Source organism: Odontesthes bonariensis, chromosome 2, assembly GCF_027942865.1.
Source record: "Odontesthes bonariensis isolate fOdoBon6 chromosome 2, fOdoBon6.hap1, whole genome shotgun sequence".
Taxonomy (NCBI): Eukaryota; Metazoa; Chordata; class Actinopteri; order Atheriniformes; family Atherinopsidae; genus Odontesthes; species Odontesthes bonariensis.
The window spans coordinates 25,146,204-25,170,178 of NC_134507.1; the positions used below are offsets into that span (position 1 = coordinate 25,146,204).

The 23,975-nt window shown below is 40.4% G+C and overlaps 1 protein-coding gene across 1 annotated transcript in view; it reads right to left on the reverse strand.

The window, feature by feature from the left end:
- Positions 1-23,975, reverse strand: part of LOC142397121 (contactin-associated protein-like 4) — an 86,808-nt gene that overhangs the window by 15,130 nt on the left and 47,703 nt on the right. The window contains exons 5-19 of the mRNA XM_075480470.1: positions 23,583-23,786; positions 19,313-19,488; positions 19,080-19,217; positions 16,798-17,053; positions 13,306-13,455; positions 12,723-12,894; positions 9,661-9,767; positions 8,482-8,601; positions 8,152-8,352; positions 7,127-7,289; positions 6,901-7,028; positions 6,656-6,826; positions 4,346-4,564; positions 2,375-2,614; positions 686-916 (exon numbers count right to left, since the gene is read on the reverse strand). Of these exons, the coding sequence (XP_075336585.1) occupies positions 686-916; positions 2,375-2,614; positions 4,346-4,564; positions 6,656-6,826; positions 6,901-7,028; positions 7,127-7,289; positions 8,152-8,352; positions 8,482-8,601; positions 9,661-9,767; positions 12,723-12,894; positions 13,306-13,455; positions 16,798-17,053; positions 19,080-19,217; positions 19,313-19,488; positions 23,583-23,786 (2,676 nt within the window). The remainder of the gene's footprint in view (positions 1-685; positions 917-2,374; positions 2,615-4,345; positions 4,565-6,655; positions 6,827-6,900; positions 7,029-7,126; positions 7,290-8,151; positions 8,353-8,481; positions 8,602-9,660; positions 9,768-12,722; positions 12,895-13,305; positions 13,456-16,797; positions 17,054-19,079; positions 19,218-19,312; positions 19,489-23,582; positions 23,787-23,975) is intronic.

A 23,975-nucleotide genomic window follows, 5' to 3' on the forward strand; every position in this document is an offset into this window, starting at 1 on the left:
AGCTGACTAAACAAATAAAAAGTGGTGGCAAGTATTGGTGAAGAAAGGAGGAAGTTCTGGACTCTTTTAAGATATATTGATCCAAAACTCTGAGGAAAACCCCATCCAGCAATTGACCTTCTCAGGTTCACACTTTGCTTAAACGTGTTTTTATTATTTTATGGTGCTATTCAAACTGCCTGAAACCGACACATCGTTTTAATGGGCTGGTTTTCAGTCATTTGCCACCTGACAAAAGAAACAGAAAAATACGTAAATGAGAGCAGCTTCAATGCATCATTAGCAGGCTTGTGCTGAACTTAACAATCTTTTGGAGAGATCCATATAATCTGAATCAGGTGTGTTAAAGCAGGGAAACATCTAAAACCTGCAGGAATGTGGCCCTTGAGGACTGACTTTGGACATCCATGGGTTAGATGAATACAATAGGTCAACATAGTCTGATTTCTCTCTCACCGTTATTCCGGTCTCATTGATACTCAGCACACTCATAATCAAAAGAAAAAAGTCAAACTTGCTCGGCTACTTTACCTTCACCGATATATAAATGTACAAAGACTGCTTGGTGAGTTTACTGTTCAGAAGGCAGCAGCACCTCATGATGATGCAACATTTATCGGGTTGAACGCTTAGTTGCAGGATAGTTGCACACCAGATTCAAAATAAAGGGAGTCGGAGCGCTCACCTTGCTTATTGAGCAGCAGAGCCAGGTACTCTCTGTGGGAGGAGCCAGCATAAAGGAGCAGAGCGGGACTCTGGCTGGTCCTGAAGCTCAGGGAGATGTTCTCTGCTCTCAGGGTCATGTCAGAGAAGATGGAGGCAGGAAGGGCTCCTCTGCTCCTGTTCGGCTCATTCCCCGTCTGCTCCTTGAAAGCGTAGCTGATGGAGGTTCCCGGCTTGAAGATGACTGAGACCTCTGTAGAGAGAAAGTCAAATATTTTGATTTAAAACAGAAGTTAGCTCATTTACTGAAGAAATAACAGGCAGGTTGAAAATGCGGTGGGCTTTTTTATGTTTAACTGTGAAAAGTAAAGTGTAGCTTGACCCATTCTGACCAGAAAGTGAATGTAAAAATAACTTTATGAAACATAAGCATGGTTTGAAAGTGAGGATTGTGTGACAAACTTGACCAAACTGTTCACCGTTACATGTTTCTCAGTCTCTATAAACAGCTATAAATTTGAAATAAAACCATTCAAAGGGTTAAATCTCTAGTTTTTTATTATAGAATATTGACTTTTACCCTTTTTTTTCACATGTTTTTCGATATGTATTACAGCGAGATGCAATACTCAAGTCAGAAGGTAAAAGAATGCAAATGTAGTTCCAGGTCTTCCTCGCTGTTATTTTCAATGATCTGTCATGGCGAGTATGATCTGCATCCAATTTACATGGTACATAAAGTATGCCTTCAGACTGACTCTGAGTAAAAACCAATCTCAGAAGAAGACCCTTATGGGTTATTCATACACTTATAAGTGCGGTGCTTCTGTTGCACTGACGCCAGTTAATTAGTGAGCCGGAGCAAAAGCTGCCTCAGAAAACCAGCTGACAGGTGATAAAAACCCACCAAATCTGGCTCTCTATCTAATTAGAACACGTGAGGCGTCGGAGATATGGTTTTCCATGCAAACATTCTTGTGGAGCTCCAACAACGTGCACAGCTGGGCTTGTTAATTATTGAATACACACGAGGCTGTGTTACTCTGCTGATGTGATGACTCAGTGTTCCTCCCATGATGTAAATAACGGAGTCAACAGGAAGCGTGTCGATCAGTTTCACTGCAGCAGGTAATGTGAGTAATTTACAACATTAAGACACTTCACATCTACGAACCAAGACAACAACAAAGCAATAAAGATTAGAATTAGTCTCGATAAACTCCAGTAGATTAAGATAGGCAGATGTTTGATATAGATGTGATGCATGTGACTGCAGGGATCCTGATTATAAAGTACACGTTTTTGGAAAAAGCTCTAAAAGTTTTGAGCTTTTGGATTTCCTGCCTCGCAGCATCCTTGTTTTGCTTGTTCTGCACCTTCAACCAACCCTCAAGTCTGCATTTACATCCTTCTTAATGCATCAGTTTCAACTATACAAATTAACTTTGCTTTAGGACATACAGCTGTCAACAATATTCAACCCCTGTTGGATTCCCCACCCAACAGGGGTAGAATAATTTTGCTGGCATCCGTGGTATCTCTGGGCTCCTCGCTAACTATCATATATGAGTTAACTGAGCTTAGAAGCTACAAGTCATGCATATTTTTTCTCAAAAGTAACTTCTGTAAAAAAAAAAAACTGTCTGTTTCTTATAGCCTACTACAGCCTGCTGGACTGCTGCTCGTCTCTACACGAGTATCTGAGATTGACCTTTGTCGCAGAAGGCTCCAGTGTAAGCGGATGAGCCACAGTCACAGGAGAAGCTTTTGGTCCTCTCCACACAGCGACCATGATTCTGGCACAGTGAGCCGTAGCTGCTGCAGTGGCCTGGACATCCAGCCTGAACCCCAGGGGTGACCTTTGCCCTCTCCTCCAGGTCCAAGGTGATGCCATTCAGCTGCAAGGAGCGGATGCAGCCCCGAAAGCCCTTCTGCCTGGAGGCGGTGCCTCCTGAAGACAAACAAAAGAAAAACTTCAGCATGTTTCTTCTCATCTCCCTTTGTGGGTCACCCGCAGGAATGCAACTCGTTGATTTTTTAAGGTCTTTTTTGAGAAAGTGGTTAAAGTTTTCGTCTCCTTTAGAATGTTTTCCGATTTATATTTTCCCTAACGGTATCAGTGACAAAAAAGCAGTAAATCTTGATATTTAGTTTGTTATAATTGGAGCATGTCCATTCTTTTTGCTTAAATTCCACCAGCTTTTTGAAGGATCGCGCGTCTTGTTCCAGTAAAACAGATGTTTTTAGTTTGTTTTTGATCTAATTTATGTCCATTTTCCAGCCTCAATGCTTCATGCTCTTCTTAAAATACAACTGATGGCTGGGTGAAAACTTTTTTACATTTCTAAAATTAAAATCATATGATCTTTGTAATAATTCTGGAAGAATCTTTCTTCTTTATCATCTTTATCATCAGGTACCTTTGATATTCTGTGCTTCCAGGAGTAAGTACGTCACCACTCGTATACTGGATGTTTGAAACAGTGATGATACACAGAAACTCAACCGAGCAGACAAACATTTTCAAGAAAAAGAGCTCCGTGTTGATTTTTGATATCTTGAAGGTTTGCAAGCTGTTAGTCTTGCACAAATGAAACAATTTTTTGACTCCACAAGATATAATTTTACAACTTCTTGCCTTACAACCCCCAACTGTCCTCAGGGTTCAGGCTCTGAAACATTATAATAGTCTCAGACTGCCAAACTGGCAACCTTAAGACTGTTATGATGAGCTTTCCAGGACTGTAGAGTTGATGAGATTCACAACATGGCTCAGAATTTTACCAGGAGCTGCCAGGAAACTTCTACATTTTACTGGACATTTCCACCAATTTGAGGAGATTTCCTCCAACTTTTTTAAACTTACGTCATAGTACAATTTATAAACATAATTAGTATGTATCAAGCTTTTAAAAATCTGACAGTATGTGAATCAATAATCATGAACTGCAATATGTTGGAAGTTTAAGTTTTTTTTACTATTAACATCTTTCAGGTGTCAAGATGTGAAACCATAAACCTCCCAGGAGCCAATAAAAATGCATCACAGGAGCCCAAAAGCACCCTGTTAGTACTGTGATAAAAGAGGGGGAAAAAATTATCAAAATAGAGATGGCGAGTGAAAGAGTAAAGAGGAAATATCGTAGAGAAAAAAGGGAAATATCGTTGAGTAAAAAGGGAAATATCATTGAGTAAAAAGGGAAATATCATTGAGTAAAAAGGGAAATATCATTGAGTAAAAAGGGAAATATTGTAGAGAAAAGAGGAAATATCATAGAGTAAAGAGGAAATATCGTCGAGTGAAAAGGGAAATATCGTAGAGTAAAGAGGAAATATCGTAGAGAAAAGAGGAAATATCGTAGAGAAAATATTGTTGAGTAAAAAGGGAAATATCTTCGAGTAAAAAGGGAAATATCGTAAAGAAAAGAGGAAATATCGTCGAGTAAAGAGGAAATATCGTAGAGAAAATATTGTTAAGTAAAAAGGGAAATATCGTAAAGAAAAGAGGAAATATCGTCGAGTAAAGAGGAAATATTGTTGAGTAAAAAGGGAAATATCGTGTTACTAAATCAACACTAAACCATGTTTGATGGTTTGTTACATATTCAACTGTTTAACTTTTTGACAGCATGAAAAGGCAGCTTTGAGTTGCATTTCTAAGTTTTGTCAGAGGAATACACACCAATGAATAACTGGCTGTTCAACTGTAGGTGGATGTGTCCATCAGCGGGAGCCTCCTGCGTGGCAGCAGGCAGCTGGTCGAGGCGAAGCGAGGCCTCTTTCACGTTCCGCTCAGCTTGAACGCGATGCCACCTGCTATCATTCAGCGGGACGTCCGCTTTCACTCTGACCACCAACGGGCCGTTACCCACATCAAAGGAGAAGAGGACCTCAGTGGAGGCTGTAACAGGGAAAGAAGAAAATCAAGACATCATTATTATCATCCAGGAAAGCTCCTTCTCTGTCCTCCATGCCTCCTTTTAGCTCTACCAGCTGAAGATGGAAGAAGAGACAGCTGACACTGACACGATCACCCTGCTGAAACTTCAGTCTGATAACTTTTTTCTCAAAGGGATGTAGCACTTCAATGAAGCACACAGACACCAGCCAGCTGAAACAAGGGAGCAGTCATCACAGAAAGCGTTCAACGTGATGACCAGCTACATTTAATACATTCAAACATACCAAGGTGTTCATCTGACTTTCAGTGAAGACTCCTTAAAACTTACAAGATTTTAATTTTTTTTAAATCCATGGAGAAAACTGATGATGCTGGAATAAATTCATTTTAAATCTGCAAACATCAACTCGAAATTGTCAGCTGAACGAATACGAAACACTTTCGTTCCAGTTCATTTGTTGATTTCATAAAATTGAAGAAAAGCTTAAGAATATAAATGAGAATACAGAGATACAATTTGTATATGAGATTATTGTTTTTTTAACTTTTAATCTGAGGATTGGACACAAATTGTCCTCTGTTTGTTTGTTTGTTTTGACTTATTTTCATTGGATTTTTTTAGAATATAGCACAATGTTCACTTTATCACTGTACAGTGTGAACAGGTCATTATAAAACCTCCCACAAACCCAACCCTTCTGACACATAATCACTTAAAGATGCAATAAAAATCAAAATAGAAGATCCTGTTTTGATTTTCACATCATAAGACAACATTAAGACTAATTCCTCTCCAACGATACTTTTCTGTTGCATCAGTGCATTGTGCTAAGGATGAAAGAAAAGATTCATTCTTGCATACTGAGGCCTGAAATCTGTCTGAAGAGTCAGAACTCTGGATAAACAAACTTTCCTACCACAGATGCTGTTCTATTCATACAGTCCAAAAGCTGCATCTTCACACAGCATATTCCCAACAGAGGTAAAAACACACCAGCACTGGATAAAGGGCACAGATTGGCAGCTGCAGTCTTACATCTGCAGTTTTTTTTTTTTTTTTTTAAACACACCATCCGCTTGTTATGGGCCATCTGATCCCTGTACAACCACAGTAAGAGCTTGGTTTGGTTTACAGTCAAAGGTGTCTTTGCCCGTAAACCCTGTTGGCTTTGAAAAGCACTTTTGATTTTTGCAGATAATATGGGCCTGTTTGCTTTATCGAGCTGAGACCTCCTGTAGGCACTGAGATAGTTTGATAGGTTTATAGGTTGGAGGTGAGTTGCTGTCTCAAGTGAAGGAGTTAAAGTATCTCTTGTACTTTTTTTCCTGAATGGGGATAGAACAGAGCAGGAGGTTTAGTGCCTGCAGTGATACAGAGTGCTCCACATTGTTCTGGTTTAAAAGAAATTGTACTGCGGCACGCTGAAACACCAACACTGATGTAATTTCTCTGAACAGGGGAAATAAACTGTGTTAGTTATGGTCCTTTCAGACCAAATTGTACCCAGTACTGGCCACTGAGTACAAAATAAAATAGAAGTTTTCAAAACTTTAAGCTTGTCATTATGTTGTTGGCAGGGAGGGAGCTCCTGGTTTGTGTTGCCAGCAAGGAAGGTGTCTCTGTCCCATGCTAAAGCAAAAAAGACAAGCACTATTACCAGCCATGGGGAAAGGAAGAGTGCCCTGAATGTGCCAGTCTGCTTACAATGCAGCCCAAAAGTGTGCTGCACTCTCAGATAGTAGTCCTGTGGGGACTGGAGGGATCGACCCAACGTTGTGTCCAGGAATTCACACACAAACACAAACAGCCTTTTTCTCTCCGTTTCTGCTTTCTGTGCCTGGATAAGTTGGGTGTTCTCTTTGCTTCACACGGTGGCAAATAGTTATTCTGCAGCACGGAATAAATACAAATGAATGGGTTTCAGAGGGCAGTCCAGTTTCCACATTTGTTCTGACATTAGGGCTAAAGTACATTGAACAATGACCTTCTGCCGATTTCTGCCCAGTTGAAAATCTGAGGTTCTTTCTTGTTGAGGTTGTACTCCGCAGAAGTCTGGATTATACAGTTTACATTTGTCTTTTTTTACTTACAGCTCAGTTCTATCCGAATGAAGTCTTTGATGCCCAAGTTTTCCAGGAAGACACCAGATGCTGAAGTGGTTTTAAACAGGAAGGAAATGTCTGCACTCAGTTCTCCTTGGAATGTAGGAAAGTGGAGGTACGATGTTTCCTTGTCAAAAAATGCAGCGTTCCAGATATTTTCTGCGAAATGCACGAGGGCATGTTACAAATGTGGGCATTGTTATCACGTTGAGTGGTTTGAAGGTTAGACTTACCGTCTCCATGGCAACGGAGAGGTCCCACCTTGTAGGCGCTATCTGAGCCAGGCTTCTGGATGTCGCCCAGCACAAGAGATCTGACAGGGAGGGACTCCTTATGGGTCAACAGGCCAGAGTCATTAGCCCTGGAATGAGAAAGGCAGAGCAATCAGGAGAGCAGAGGAGAAAAAAAAAAGGAAACCGTGTAAGAGGAAGTGTGACTGTCATTAAGTGAACACAGTACCATGCAGTGCGGTCTGCATCACAGTTGCAGTGGTGTTTGGGGTCCACACAGTTGCCCTGGACACTGCAGGCGCACCGGCGGCTGCCTGGCGGAGCTCCTCCCCATTGAGTCTGCACTTGTCCTGCACCTGGACCTCCAACCCACCAGCTGAGGGGAGAGCCCTCTGAAACACACAGACTTCTGTTCATTTCAGTCCGATTTAACTATTTATTCACGAATGTTCCATGCTAGTGTTTGTTGAGGACTCCACTCAAGTGATGCTCTGAAACAATCTGTGCAGATCCCGAAACCCCCCCCAGATCTGAAGACATTTAAATAACTTAACATGACATGAACAGGTCTTCTGCATTAAAGAAAGGTAATGCAAAAGAGAAAGGGAAGGGGGAATGAACCCATTTCATCAGCCACAACACCCCTGATGGCATTAACTTACAGTAGCAGCTTCCTCAGATCATCTGAATTCAGCTTTATTTATACCGCGCTTTTTAAACATTTAAAGTGCAACTCAAAGGGTTTCAGAACAAATAAATAAAATGGAGAATAGAAAAGTAAAAGGTTTACAACACTCATATAAACAATTTACAACAGCACTGAAATATTAATATAAAAACATTTAAAGGAGCAAAAATACTAAAAATACAATACCAAGGATAAAAAAATGGGCCGACACATGAAGCAGAAAGGGAGTTTGAATCTTGTACCAAAAATTGTTGGGTCTGTTTCCACAGGAGAGAAGCCCGAAAACTAAAGGCTCTGCTTCTCATTTTGATCTTGAACAATGAGATCTTTAAGGTAGTACAGAGCTTGATAAGACAAAGTCTTAAATTCTATTTTAAATCTATCAGGGAGCCAAAGTAGAGAGGCTAACATGGGAGAAATGGGTCCTCAGTCAGTTTTCTGAATTCTTCTGAAAAGTCAACTATGGGCCCTGCAAAATCTGCTGAGGAACAGCTTAAAGAACATGGCAGTTCTCAAGAGTTTGAGATGCTTTTTCAAAAAAACGTAAATTCATGGCTGAGGCTTACCTGGGGTGTTGAGGAGGCGTGACTTCCTGCAGTGGTAAGCCAGTTCCTGCTCGCAGTGCTCTGACCGGCTGATGAGTGCTTCGAGCTGCTCCTCGTCAGATGCGTATTCAAAGTGAGCCGAATGCTCACTTCCTCCTGGTGATGGACGGACTTTGGTCAGTTCGGTGTTGTTATGCTGGATCACCGCCCACGTTTTGTCCTCTGAGAGAAAGAAGAAGTGTGTTATTTTTTATTTCTGTGAGAAAAAAAATAACTTTTCTGCCGGCAAACTCAGCAGGACAGGTGGAGGCAGGTGTCTGCATGCTGTGTTTTGATGTGTGTCTCAGCTACCTGTCATATTGCAGTATATCAGCTGTGGTTTGATGGGTCCGCTGCCATCTACATCAATGGAATAATACCCAGACGTGTTGCCTCTGTGTTTGTATGCCTCACAGGACTGCTCGTATATTGCTGAAGAGAGACAGCATCATCAACATCAGGGCCATTTATATTCAGCTTGTCTTCAAACAGTCATTGGTTTCTCACTCATTCACCATTTTGTGGGTCAACGACCTCTCCATAGTGTTTCAAAATGCTCTGTAATTTGATGTAGATAAAAAGTCACAGCACCACAAACCTCTGTTTAAGTTCTAATATCTTATGGTTTTATATGTGTAAAAAAAAAACACTAAACAGACAAAACAGACTCACTTTTCAGTCCTGCTGTTTCCCCATTGTTTCCAGTTCTTAATGCTAAAGCACACAACCGCCTGGTGGCTGTACCTTCATATTTAATATACAGACCAGGGGTGTCCCAATATCCCAAAACAGTCAATACATTCACACCGAGACACCATTAAAGGATGAAAAAAACCGGGAAGAGCAGATAGATTCTAAACTATCTATAAATTAAGTATTTTATTTAAACACTTTTTATAAGTATTAGCTTGTTCTCGGACAACTTGCCCAGGAACACAGTATATAAACAGTGTGTAAGCTCAAATTTACCCTTTTAGAACACAAAACAATGCAGAGTTCACGCTGCTAAACATCTGGTGTGAAATAAATACACGTTTTGCTCTAGTTTTGATTTCTCTCTCCGATGTTTAAATACGCTGGGAGAAACTTTTTAAGCTTCAACACTTCCTAACGACAGGGGAATGTCTCAGGAGGTACACCTCATGCACTCACAAACATTGAAGGTAGAGATAGAAAAGAACCACAGTGTTTGATCAAGAATCATGAAATTGGCGTTTCAATGAAAGGACTGAAAACGGTACCGTGCAGAATTACAGTTTGTTGTTTGTTCCCTCTTAAAAGCCACCCTTAATATATTCACCTCTCTTTCTTGTTGTATCAACCTGTTTTCTCATGAGTGAGATCTCTCAGCACTCTCACAATCTGCAGGAAAAGTTGGACCCTTTGCATTGCAATGACAATACCTGCAGGCATTTGAAGCTAAATGCATCAGGTCATCTAATTATGTTCTAAGAAAACACCAAATGTGTGCAGTCAGCGTCGGGTCCTTACAGCTGTGGCAGGTGGCTCCACTGTAGCCGGTGCTGGAGCAGTTACAGTGCAAGGTGCTCCATGACTGACTGCAGCTGCCCCCATGTTCACAGTGACTCGGAGAACACCTGAGACAAAGAAAGACAAGAGAGAACATATAAACTTCCTCCTGTTGTAGGGTAATCCTCATTTTCTGTTGCTATTTGCCTTCTGTGCATTGCTTGGGCTATTCACTTTAGTTCAATGCCCCAAAATGGCCTTCATCAGGAGTTATTCACAGTGTCAGCATGGTCTTGATGCACATTTGTCAACACATGCTGACAAAATAGAGTAAGAAATTCATGTCACACAGATGCTGCTCTGTGTTCTAAGGCGTAGCTTGTTTTTGCTGTTTGTTTTGAAGTTGCTAAACTCTCTGCTAAAGATACCGTAGTCTAAGTGTGATGTTAATTATATGACTGAAGCGTTTGTCACAGACTAAATAGTAAGCTTGCATACTTTGAATGCATTGTGATGGACAGGTCCTGCTTTTATTGATCCCGTTTTGGTACATGGTGCTGATTACCCTTCTGGCAGCTGTGCACAATTTTAAAAATATGTTAATTTAATTTATGTTTGAGAAATGGAAACAGAGCTTTGCAGTTTGTGGTCATTAAGGTTTTATTTAACTTGACAGAAAGAGAATTTCTGTGACAAGAACATTGTGATAAATGTGGCAAAAATGACTGTCAGGGCTCAAATGCACTCTTATGACAGTTTGATTTTTAGTTATTAATTAAAGAGATACATGCATGTTGTTCATGTATGTGCTCAGAGGGAATGTTTCAGGACCTCATAGCACTCCATATCATGATATAATATATAAGGCAAAGAAATCGAAAAAGCTCATAAAAAAGTGATAAATGTTCACTTTATGACTGTGATCTTACTTACAAACTGGAAATGGTGAACTATGAGGAAAACCTGCTGGTTTATAATCACAAACATCCCTTTTGTCCAACTACTGACCAACAACTGTTTCCCACCACCTCCACCGACATTAATCCTTTTTTTTAAAAACATAATTGAAACATTATATTCACCACAAATAACCATGACTGTGATGTAACCAGGTAGATTAATGAAAGTTATGGTTATCATTTATTGGTAAGGTAACAAAAAATGTAACCAACTAAACAGAGATGGAAATGTTAAATTGATCCACTAATTAAAAATAAACATTTTTGATAGACTAATCAATTAAAGAAAATAATGCAATCCTGTTCACAAATGCAGGTTAAAACTCCATCACACAAAGAAGCCATGGGTGAACATGATGCAGATACATTGCGATCTTCTCTGGCCCAAAGCTCATTTAAAATGGACTGAAAGAAGAGAACTGAGCTCAGTATAAAAGCCTGCATCTCTAATGGTATAGGGGTGCATTAGTGTCCACGGAACTGGAAACCTGCACATCTGGAAAGGCTCCATCAATGCTGAAAGGTATGTACAGGTTTTAGACCAACAGATGCTCCCATCCAGGTGATGCTTTTTTAAGGGAAGACATTCCATAATTCAGCAGAACAATGCTAAACCAAATACTACATCTATTACAGCATTGTTTTGAATGCCAGGCAAAAGTGAAACTAAAAGAAAAAGGGATTAGGACATTAGAAAGGACAAGAGCAGGGAGATAAAACAATCCAGATACAGAGGGAGTTGAAGCTGAAGGAGGAAGTGAAGAATTAGAAGGAAGGAGCCAGGGAGCAACAAAAAGATGAATGGAGCTCAGCATTGAGTGTGCAAATATATGTGGAGGAAGAAATGAGGTCAGCAGATTGTGACTGCAGAGACTGAAAGAGAAAAAGGGGGAGAGACATGTATTTTTAATCTTTTAGCCAGTGGGATATTCACGGTTAGCAAAAGCCTGACACAGCAGGATTTTCAGGTGGTAATGTTTATTTTTCAGCATCATTTTCTTTGATTTGTTTCCTTGAAAATAGAGATGGGAGCATGCAGGTGCAGCCTTTTGTAATTCGTCTGCATCCTGGTTTTCTATGAATGCATTACGAAGTTTTATGGCAATCTATTGCTGCCCTACTTACCTGCGTACATGCATTTCTTGCATGTGTTTTCATAAGCCACAGAGTCCACCTGCAGGCAAATGAGGTATATGTGTGATCAGTCAAAGGCTTATTCCTGGAAAGTGACGCAGTAGGCTGGAGGTGAGATGTTGAGAACGTTTAAGCATCTTAGTAGATAATATTCTGATAAGCAATCCCTGATTTTCTCCGAGGTCTAGCTCATACAAAACATTTCAATCTCACACACAGAGCTTGACTTGACATTTTCCACAATGTGGGAAGAGAAAAGAAATGTATCAGAGGCCACGGTTCCTGATAAAGGTGAAACATCTGTCGTATTGATTCTGCCAGATAGTAAAAACTCATGCTTCAGTGCACAATCTCAGCTGTTTAGCCCCAGGACATTTGTATTTACATTATGGCTCCAATATCCTTAAATATCCTTAAAGACAGGCAACACTGGTTGAGCAATAATGGCTTTTTAGCAATGATGATAATGATCATAAAATTAAACTTTAAATGTTTATTTCAGACTGCTGTACAGTACACACAACTATATATGTTTTCGTGTATGTGAGTGTCTCCTAGAGAGCTTTTTTTCTCTGTAGCAGTCGATACCGACGTAAAGCAAAAATACACGAAAAGTAGTTCCACCTAATATGATGTTGGAGGACAGCAAAAAAGAGTATTGTTTTTCTTATGGGGAAGCATCTCAGCAGCCTTTTTCACTTAAACACTGTTGCAGCTTTTCTTCAGTTTCATGAACTGCTGCCTGTTTATTATACATTTGTAACTCTGATTCACAGGGAACCATGAAGTCATAAAGCTACATTATGGAGATAAAAAAAGTGTTTATTAAAGTCCACCAATAGATCCAACATTTGATCCTCTTCTTAATTTGTGTGAGAATATAAAAAAACAGCATACTGTCCAAACGTTTCATAGATAAATGCAATAATTCTGATTTATTTGAAATTCTGATTTATTCTAAACATTACTTAATGATGATCTGTTTCTTACCTGTCGATGATACCACACATATCGATTTGCAGGTTACTGTAATCTCCCATCAGCCTCTGCTGCACATTGATCAGGTTCACTGGCTGGTTGTCAGTGGTCAGCAGACGCATGCAGCCCTGAAAAGCTCTGAAGGGATTTGTACACTCCTGGCTGCTCCCTTCAGCAGGGCAACCTGCACAAGAAAGTATTAGTCAATGCATGAAATACGGAGGCAACCATGTCATCCAGCCATGAGTTGGCTCTCACTTTAAAAAGTTGAACTTTCTGCACTTTCCATGATAAGTAAGAGATAAAGCAAAGTATCCATTCTAAATACCCACTTTATCCTGATCAGGGTTTCTGTGGGCTGAAGCCTGTCTCAGAGGTTATGGGGCCAAAATCTGAAGTACATCCTAAGTGGTTTTCACTCATTAACACGAGAGATCTTCAGGAGAATGTGAGAACAATTTGATCTGGTCTTTGTCCACAGTTGCTGTTCACACAAACACTTCATAGTGGGAGGCTTTCAGCTGGAAAAGCCAGGGAGATAGCATGGACGAACGGGTGTCTAGAGTATAGGAGGCATGAGTTATCCTCTCCTTACCACCAAAGAAAAGTCGTCCTCCCATCGTGATAAGAAACGAAGGACTAGCATGAGCGGTGACTCCTTCATCTCCATTCACAGTGACGGTCAAACGTCCTCGTCCTGAGATCATTTCCACAGAGTGCCACTGGCCATCATTCAGAGCTGAACCTGAGGTTGCAAACAAACGCACATCAGTGGTCAAAGCAAGAACTAGATCCTCTGATCTACTAGTGGAAGCCATGTCAGTGCCATTTTTTTCTTTGTAAAGACGAAATCCTTGTTGCTCCTGAACCATTTAAGAGAAAAAGGTTTTATTTTCTCATGTTGTTGAAATAACCATGTAACGCAGCCATGAACTGAAAGGATCTAATTAAACCTAAACAATGACTCCTAAACCTACAAGATTTTGCAGGCTACCAACTAATCCTCGGAGGGAAACTTTAAACTGTAAACTGCAAATGAATTAAAAATGAAACTCGGCTCAGTGACAGAAGAAGTGCCACTGGTCCTATGAAGCGTTCAGCAGGGATGGATGGTGAAAGATTTATTTGAACTCATCCACTCCCCTGAAAGATTAGCTCTCTCTGACTTCTTGACATTTTGCAGCTAAGGCTGACACATTTTTATGAGCAAAGAGGCCATACTATTCCATGTAAAAGTTCTCCTTCCTTTACAATTTTGCTCCTGTTAAAGGTCTGTGACAAAGAGCTATTCTTGTCACAGAAAATGCAGCTCCTGGGCTGCCTCAAACATCTTGTGTGCAGTCCAGGCTTTTCTTGTGTTACTTATCTTTGGCCCATTTTGTCAGACATTTGCAGAATGTCATTCTGGTGGCTGGTTTGAAACATCCCCAATTACAGTAAATTAGAAGCTTGGTAGAGTTTGACTAAGTCTAGTTGACACTACGAGATTTTTATGTCACACACATATGAGTCACTGAAGGGGCAAAAACTGGAGAAGGAAAATAACGAATGTACATACAACAGACCTGGCAGAGAGCACAGTTTGCTAAGGAAATAGCCGAAATTGGTTAAACATTGTTGAGAACAGTCATTGGGGTTACATGGCACTGAAAGGATCGGATTATTGGCTAAATTACAATAAGATTGAGTTATTAAATTCATGTAGACACCTTAATCTGACAAGAAATTGGATCGGATCGAGTTACTCGCGATCGGATTAAGACCCCGAGATAACTCGATTGAAAGTCAAATTAAACGTGCATGTAGATGGTGAAGCACGTGGTGAATTAGACTTTGCGTTCTGCGAATGCTCGAGATTTTTTTCCGGAGTCGTGACCCGGAAGTCAAAGGAGACGATATTACTGTTGTTGTTGCCGTCAGAAAGAAACAAACAACGCGATGGAGAATGCTCCGTTGTGCATCGCGTTTGTGCAACAAGCAGCTCATCACAGACCAAATGTAGAGGGACGTAGCTTCATCTTGCTCTTCGTTCGCCATCTTTCTCCAATGCCCGAGTTTGTAGTTGTTGTTGGTGGTGAAGAGGTCAACAGGAAGTGGCTCTATTAGCAATAGTTGAAATGGGTACAGCGCCACCTACCGGGGTATGACACGCTTTGTGCCTCTGATCCGATTCATTCACCGCCATATATCCAAGGATAATTACCCTTGCTCAACTCAGGCTACCTTTACACGGAAACGATCTAAAAACCAAAACGCAAAAATGGCGTTTCGTTTTCACTTTTAAATCTGCGTTTAGACGAGCGTTTTAGGGTGAAACTCTGCGTGCATACGGAAACGCAAAAGTGTGTGACGTTTCATTATCGATGCAGTAAACACGCCAGATGGCTAGGTGGCAACACTACCAAGACCAAGCCTTTCTACTTCTCTTTCCGTGATCCATTAAAAATCCGGACACTCGCTCCTCTGTCTCTGGCACAGTGAATGGCAGCTTGATAAATTTAGGCCCGAGGTGAATTGTGATAGCCTCGCAAGTTTGCCTGACTATGAGCGACACAGTCGGTCGGGATAAACCGAAGGCATTTGCCATTTTGCGCAGCCGACCCAAGCTACCTTCTTAACGACAGGGACAGGCGCCCGCATGTTTGTTACTTGTCCCTCAATGTGAGGACGGAGTTCCTCACTCAGGGCAAACAGAGACTCCTTCGACATGCGAAAATTTTCATGCCACGCTTGCTCGTCTACCACTCCATTCATGAAGTTATCTAACCACTGAGAAGTCCTCCCAGGTCTCACCCACAGCTGTCTAGGTCGCCTGCTCTCTCTATGAACTTCAAGAATTTTGAGAACGTAGTTCATATTTTTGGTCTGTTCTTTACTACTCTCGCTCATCATTGCTGTTATCTGATGAAATGACTCTTGAACATCAATTACCGCGCCTAAGGCGAGTTGAAAGTGCGCAGGGACGGACATGTTGATAGCCTACTGATGTGTTTCCCACGGTTTCTGGGCGCTTTATTATGCTTGTCACGTCATTTCTATGTGACAAGAAACACAGTTTTGCGTTTTCATCGTTTACACGATGGCGCGACAGTGGAGCGTTTTCAAGAATTCCACTCTGGAGGGCGTTTTCACTTTTTTGCGTTTTCATGCCACCAAAACGCCGTTTCCATCTAAACGATATAGTGCATCCGCAAAAAGGTTTTGCGTTTTTAACCCGTTTTTGTTTCCGTGTAAACGGCCCCTCAGTCTTATTGTAATTTAGCCAATAATCCGATCCTTTCAGTGCCATGTAACCCCACTGATGGTAATCCGAAGAACTTGAATAAGGGCAACTGGACTTCTTTTTCTTGCTCATTGAAAGTCCACCTTATTCAAGCTCTCATGAGAAGCAAAAACAGAAGCAAGAAAACAATGGTATGAATGTTGCTGGGTATCCTTGATTTGGAAGGGTGACCCACTGACCGATGACTTTGATGTTCCCAGCATGCAATATTGATGACAGATGTGAGAGAGAAGCCTTGAAGAGAAGCTTCCAGATCTGCTCAACAATCAGGTGAGAAAAACCGATTGAATCCCAGGAGCTGCTCGTTTCATATGTAAAGATAATGATGAGGGGAAAAAAAGTCGTCTGTTTTAAAGAAGATCAGTTAAGTAAGTTAGGGGTTAATATGTTAAAAAAAAAGTACGACATCACCATATTGAGGATACAGTTTCCTTCAGTGCAACACATATTCACCTTTGTAAGGACCTCCAAATGAAGACAAATGAAAGAAATGGTTGGTTAATCTAATTTTAGTAGAACAATCTCATCTTATTGAAGTGTTCCCTTTATTTTACGAAGGACTGCTCCTTGAACTGGGGCACCGGAGGGGGCACTGCATGGAAAGGGGACCTTAAAGGGACAGCAACTAATACGGAGCATTTTACACAAAAAGTTCAATTAATCGCTTTAGTAATATGCAAAAAACTCCCAAAAAGAATTGTGAACATTTGAATATTATGAATAATATAGGTTGCATCAGTGGTTTGACAAGATTTAACTCAGGACTGGATAGGGAAACTGGGTTTAGCTGCGGGTCAGACTAACCTGCTTGGAGCTCTAGTGGCGCCCGGCCAGGTTTGTGGATCTGTAGATGTAACCTGGCTTTGCTCAGGTACAGCCAAACCGTCCCTTCTTGGTTTTGGAGGTCAAAGGTCAGCAGTAGCCCCTCCTTGTTCCATGTTCGAAACTGAAGACCCACTGATGACAGACCTGTGCCTCCCGGCAACCTCAGGAAACTCTGGGGGCCGGTGAACGTCATGGCAACGAAAACGGGTTCAGCACAGGAAAAGGTCACGTTGCCCTGAGACGGATGAAGAGAATGAGAGATTATTACCACAAAAGGGGGGACAGCATGACCGTATGTGAATAGGAATAAATTTCCATGGCTGCACTGAAGCGTCCTGATGAGCAGAAGTCTCATCTGCAAGTCTCCTTAAAAAGTCTTGGAGTATTACCATAACGATAATAGCCACGCTTAGCAAAAGCACAATGTCAGCCAAAAGCTTTCAGAGGTCACAGAGGGAGCCTGGGGTGAGCCGAGGTGTTGAGTGATTAAAAAAAGACAAAGAGAGATGGAAAGAGTGGATCATAGCTGCAGGCTCATAGTTCTGGGAAGTTGTTATTGCAGCATGTTACATTCCAGGGTCCCCGAGGGAAATACTGTGTTTCTATTTTCAGCTGATCATGCAACATGACACTAGATCAAATCTAAAAGCTCTTAGTAGGGTGTTTAAAACAATATAAAGTAATGCCGACTGAAGACGAGTGAGCTTCACAGTCAACAGTGTGCATTAGTTTGATATAATCCAATAAGCGCGCACACACACACACACACACACACACACACACACACACACACACACACACACACGCACACACACACACACACACTGATGCTTTTCATTTTGAGTATTTACAGTAAAAGTAATTAAAGTGATCTCATTTTCATGGCTTACATTTTTAATAGGTGTTCTTAAACTACAATGTTTAGATGTTGAAGGACATTTAGTTTAAGAATATTTGCACATTTGAAATATTTCTTCCCTTTATAATCAGTTTAATTATCTGCATCTTGATACAGTGACAGAGGTCGATATATATGGACAATATGAATACAATAAGACAGTGACAGATTAAACAGAGTTTCTTTAAATGCACATATATCATTATTCATACTACACTATCCAGATATATCTATATATGCTCAACCCTCCCACAGTTACCACAGACGTCTTTGATATCCACTTCAGTGAATTACATGAAAAGGTTGGATTTTCATCACTGATATTAGTATCATCTATATTTTCTTGCTTTCTAAGCCTCACTGTATGCGTTAAGCCGAGTTAATAACTTATAACCTTTACACCTGATCCCAACTAAGACTAGGTTTGAAAGCTCCTCACAACGATTCTGAAATGGTAATATAGCAATCCAGTTCTATATATACCAAGTGGGATTGCTGAAACTTTGCTTCCTGCTTGCTAAGTTCTAAAGAATTGTGCAAGTGTTTTGTAAATATAACTGTGTGTCATGCAGCCAGGCATATAAATGATACTCGCTGCGCCCTGTTCCCTGCTCAGGGAATTTCAGCTCAGGAAACTTCCCTTAAAATTCCTCTTTAACACCCTGCAACCTCACCGACACAGACAGCCTTCTCTCCCTGCATCATCCTCGTCGATCATTCACCTGATCTGTTATTGCTGCTTTAGCATTTAATTTTATTAGTCCAACCAGTTAGGTAAGTTTTTTATATTTTTATTTCATCGCAACATACAGAACAGGAAGAGAACATGAAAAAGAAGACACAAACCAAGCAAAAACACAAGAGTTTACTGATTCATCTCTTCCTGCTGAATAGCTCCGGTCCACTCTCTACACACCCTAAGTTTGTCACCTTCTACTGCTGCTGTATTATACAGGCCAGAGTTTTATTGTGTTTTTGTTCATGGAGCCTCTTATTGGGCCAGCTTTTTGTCTGAGATACTCTCACCTGGAGGTTTGCTGCTCAGGAAAGGAATTTGTCACAAATGCTTGAGATCCGGTTTCTCCGCAATTGAAATCCTCCTCAGTTGCCTGCTACGTTTTTCTCACCAATCAGTGCTCGTAACTTGTAATTATTGAAAATAAATCCTGTTAAAATTGCTTTCTGTGGTCAGTTTCTGTTACCTGAGTAAAAAACCGAACAGATTTATCCTCGACTGAAAACTGATTTCACACTTTAAAATAATTTAGCGATCCTGTGTATATACAATTTTAGACTTTTATTCTAAATGTGGCTGCACAAACACAGGCATACTGTCCAGAGGCATAACTGCAAGCCAGTTTACCTTAACAGTAACCCGCTGGTCCTTCTCTTTAGCGAGGTGTACCAAGTTCAGGCCATTGTAAACAAGGTTTTCCAGACAGCCGTGGAAATTTCTGTTTGACCTCTGAGAGCCAAAGTCCTGGTCTGCACCCACACTCATCTGTACAGGGACACAAATACATGAACATTTGAAGTGCAAAAGTGTGAATGTGTTGCTTTTTGTCAGATTGCAAGTGTTGCTTATGAGATTTGTACCTGGTTGTGATCCCAGTGGGAGAAGTGTGTTGGGATCTGCACCCACTCCGTGCTCTTGTCCACAGTGAAGTTGAAGTGATTGCTGTGATGCTCCATTGCAACATGGTGCCAGTGCTGGTCGTCTAAGAGGCTCCCCAGTGACACAACATGCCGACTGTCTGGGGACAAACTGCTGCCTGGAGGTAGAAAGAAGAGGAAGAGTGAGATGGTAGTGAAGTGATGAGGAGAAAAAAAACGAAGAATGAATGAACCAGCATGTATGAGAAATGATAAAGTCTACATTTATTTCCTTTCTTTTTTTTTTACAGGAAGGCTTTGTTACTGAAATCAATTATTTATTTCTGATTTTTGTATTCTTAACAGTTGCATATTTCTCTTCAGTTTTCTCCATCTACAGACTGGTACAGAAGTAAGTGTTTCTGCTTGGGAAAACATCTGGGAAGCAGAACGTTCATCTAAAGATGCGATAGACCCAGAAAAAGCAGTTACCAACTAAACTAAACTAACACTGAAGGAGGTGGGAAAGGAGGCATATAGGTATGAATAAATGAACAAGCAAAGCTACTGACTCTCTGCACTCCCTGAAGTGTCAGCAGAGTGAGGATTTTCTTCTGAGAAATAGAGGTGGAGACCTTGTTAAATGCACTCAGTCATTAAAAATGAATTAGATTTAGTTTGAAAGGGGACTATTTTGTCTGCATGGGATAAGAGGATGAGAAAAAGAGAGACCGAGACCGACTAAGTGTTCAGTCATCAATCTTCATTGATCTATCAAGTACTTGGCACAACGGAGGGAGGCTAGAAAGAGGGTAGACAAAGAGGGGGGAGGCTGAGGTATACTTAATTGTCATTGATGAGGAGACTAATGTTTGTCTCCATTTTCCTGTTTCATGTGCCAAGCGTATTTGACACCGGTGACAACCCTGTTTCTAACAAATTATATTTGCCAGGTAGGTCATGTCATCTCCGGATTTTTCTTATTGAAGAAAATATGATGTGCATTATAATATTTTCAGCATAGAGTGGAGTTTGTATCCTGCTCGCATTAAGGTTTCTGTTCTACATTAAAATAACAGTACAGAGATCATAGCGCCTGCCCCCATTTCATCATATCCTCGATCACTGCAGCAGTATTTTTATTTGTCTATAAACCAACCCAAGACTGTACGAAAATTTCGTCTTACTTCACTGGTGACTTTATATTTTTAATCTGTTTTTTTTTTTTAATTGTTTTTTAAATTCATAAATTGTTTTTAAAGTGTTTATAATTGTAAAAACATTTTTATTGCTTCATTATGTCTGCTACTGGATGCTTGAATTTCCTTCAGGATCAATAAAGTATCTATCTATCTATCTATCTATCTATCTATCTATCTATCTATCTATCTATCTATCTATCTATCTATCTATCTATCTATCTATCTATCTATCTATCTATCTATCTATCTATCTATCTATCTATCTCAGCTAACCAGATCTCTACCTAAATGATTCTGTAATTCTTCCTTCCTGTGAGTCATGTTTGAAGACATTCTGTTGGAAAGTCAAAACTGCAACGTTAAACACAACAGACTTTGTGCTTTTCACCAGCGTGTCCACTGGCAGACATTTGTTTTAAAATGAAAAGGTTAACTGTTTAGGTTTAAATAATTTAATTTAGGTAAAGACACAACACATCACTTCTGACATATTCTCACGTGCTTATCCATTTCTTTTCTTTTTTTAATTTGAGCTCAATCTGTGCAAAATATGCACAAATGTCAGCAAATCAACCCCTTGCTTTAGAAAACCTCAAAGACTTCACATGAACTATATCATTTATATCCTGCAGGCTACCTTTTAAATTTTGCTGTTCTTCATTCCTTACCTAACACAAGCTCAATCACATGGCATAAGATCAGTAGACATTGATCCATTGTACATTTATTTTCACCAACTTTTCCAGGGCCAAAAGAAAAACAGGGCTTTAATTATGTGCCAGGAGCCTCCGAACTGTACCCTGACATTTTGATGAATTTATAGAAGGGATGAAATAAACTGCTTTTTACAGAGAACACATGAATTTTAATAGGCCAGTGTATTTATTCTAAGAGCTCTGACAGCTCCAGGCAAACCGACTGGAACTAAGTGAACTCTGTTCAGTGTGGCTGAAGGCTGCTTAGTGTAAATGTGCGAACATAATGGGTTGGATGGGGCCAAATGCACACTTACTAATGCAAATCTAATGCAGGCAAAGGTGCAAATTAGGCAGTTATTGTCTTTGTTGTGATTTTCAGAGTCAATGACTTGGAATCAGAAGGGGTCAATTTTCCACTGAACACGGCACAGAACCAAGAATACTGATCAGGCTGCCTTACGGTTGACTGTGCATGTAGTTCTGCTGTATTTAAGAAGGGGGGAGTGGAGGCATCCATCAATAAGTTAGACCGTCCTCTTTTCTCTTTACTTGGCAAGTGTTCAGATAAAATAAAATAAAATGTCAATGTTTTTATTTCAGGGACAACAAAGACAATTTCTTGTATAAGACAGCATTTGGAAAATGTTCAAAAAGCCCCATTATCTCATTATATTTGACCTTTGATTATAGTCTCATGGTTGTTGTCATAATAAGCAAACCTATAAATGCAGGATGGACTCTGAAGTTGATTCGTGTTCTCTGCATGAGCAAGCAAAGTCGGAGCTCACATGCTCCCAAAATCCATCAGTGACCAGGAAACATAATAAAACAGATTCAGCAACATTATATGCTTCAAGCCATAAATCAGCGGAAAAGCGGGAATGGGGATGCTCCCATCTAGAACTCCCCTAGCCCATGATGCCATTTAGCTTCTGTGTAGCAACAAAAAAAAAACAAAGAGATGAAAGTCCATGCTTTAGTTTCACCACCCTCAGATGACAGTTTACAAGAGTGAATGCTGTCAAAAGGATTGTTTTATACACTGGAGTGAGGCGAAAGGATTGATGCAGGAAGAAATGTCTCATTTTTAGGTTGCAAATACATCAGGAGAGGGTGGGAAGCAGGTAGAGATGTGATGTGAAACAATAGAACGAGTAATGAAAGTTAATAACCCCATTCATAGATAGAAAAATAAGAAGATGGGCAACTGGAATAACATGCTAAGAGTGGTGATAACTTACAAATGTATAATTATACAGGTAGGGAAGGAAAACAATTAGAGCGAAGCTCAAAGAAATTAGATTGATAAAAAGTGACCCTGAAAAGGAAAAAGAGGACTGTTTGCTGCATGTCTCCCATCTGTCAAAATAAACTAAAAGCTGTAATTGAAACCCTAAAATTAGTCTTAGGGTTACCTTGAGAGGCAAAGGGATTCTCACAAGACTCCCAACAACATAATCATGTCAGAATCAGACGTCAAGCTGTCAGTTTGTGGCCAGAATCCAAAAGCTTGGACCAATCGGCTCCTATCCTGGTGGTATCGGATGGTTTTCAGTCCCACAGCCAACAATATTCACTGACTGGCTGCATTAGTCTTCATGGGTCTGTCACCTGTTAAATATTTTACAAATGTTTTTCTATGGCAGCCTGGTCTCATTTGGACTGGTCTCTGGTCTCATGTACATTTATCTACAAGTTAAAACGTAGAAGTTTCACAGTCCAAGTTAGACATCGTGAGACCATGCTCAAAAAAGTCTAACCCTAATGATGTGTGTACGGGAGCAAAGTAAAAATGAGTTAGCAGTGGTGAGTGAGAGTGGAAGTAGAAAAGTAAAAGTGTGACTGTGAAAAATATAAGGCCTGCTGGGATTTGAGCAGTCTCTTGGGTGATATCAGCGCCATCTGGCAAGTCTCTCCTGCACCAGAATGTGGCATTTGTCCAAATCACCAGTGGTGACATCATTGCATTGTGCTGTGACAGAAGTAGGGACAATATCACTAGTATGACAGCAGCTGTATCACGTGGAGAGAACTTAGAAGGAAACATTGCATTGGTACATCTTTCTTAGGCTTCATAATAAAATTATCATCGTGATCTTTGGCCAACATGGGAATTTCAATATCTGTCATGAGATCTAGTTGTCCATAGAGGACTTTCTAAATGGTAAAAGCACTTTGGCGTAGTTAAATCAACTGGAATATAATGATAGCATGTCTGTCTCCATCATCATCTGTTAGAGCACTGATTTGACATTTGGCATCAAACCACTGCAAAGCTCACATCCGCAGACAAACCAGAGAATGTAAATGTAAATGTTTATCATACACATATCACCACAAAGCAAAAAACAGAAATAAACGTCAAATTTATACCTTTTCTAAAGAGCAGGAAAAGTTTTCCTTTCTCCAGCTCCAGAGTGAGGCTTTGCTCATTCTGTCCTTCTGCATGAAGAAGTATCCCGGAGTTCCTCAGTGTTTTGAATTTAAGATAGATGCTTTGAGTGGACATTTGCCTCGGCCAGGGACTCAGCATGTAGAGCAGGCTGCTGTGACCATTGAAGCTCACCTGATCCGAATCTGAAAAACAATAAAGCCACACATTAATGAGATTTATGTCCACAACGGCACGCTTTAGAGATATAAAAGATTGTAGTGTTTGCTACAGATGAAGCAAAAATATTGTCAGAGTTTATCAAAGACCATTTCAGCAAAAATGACATGCATATTTGTGGTGAAAAATATGCACTTTGTTGCAGCCCGTTCCCT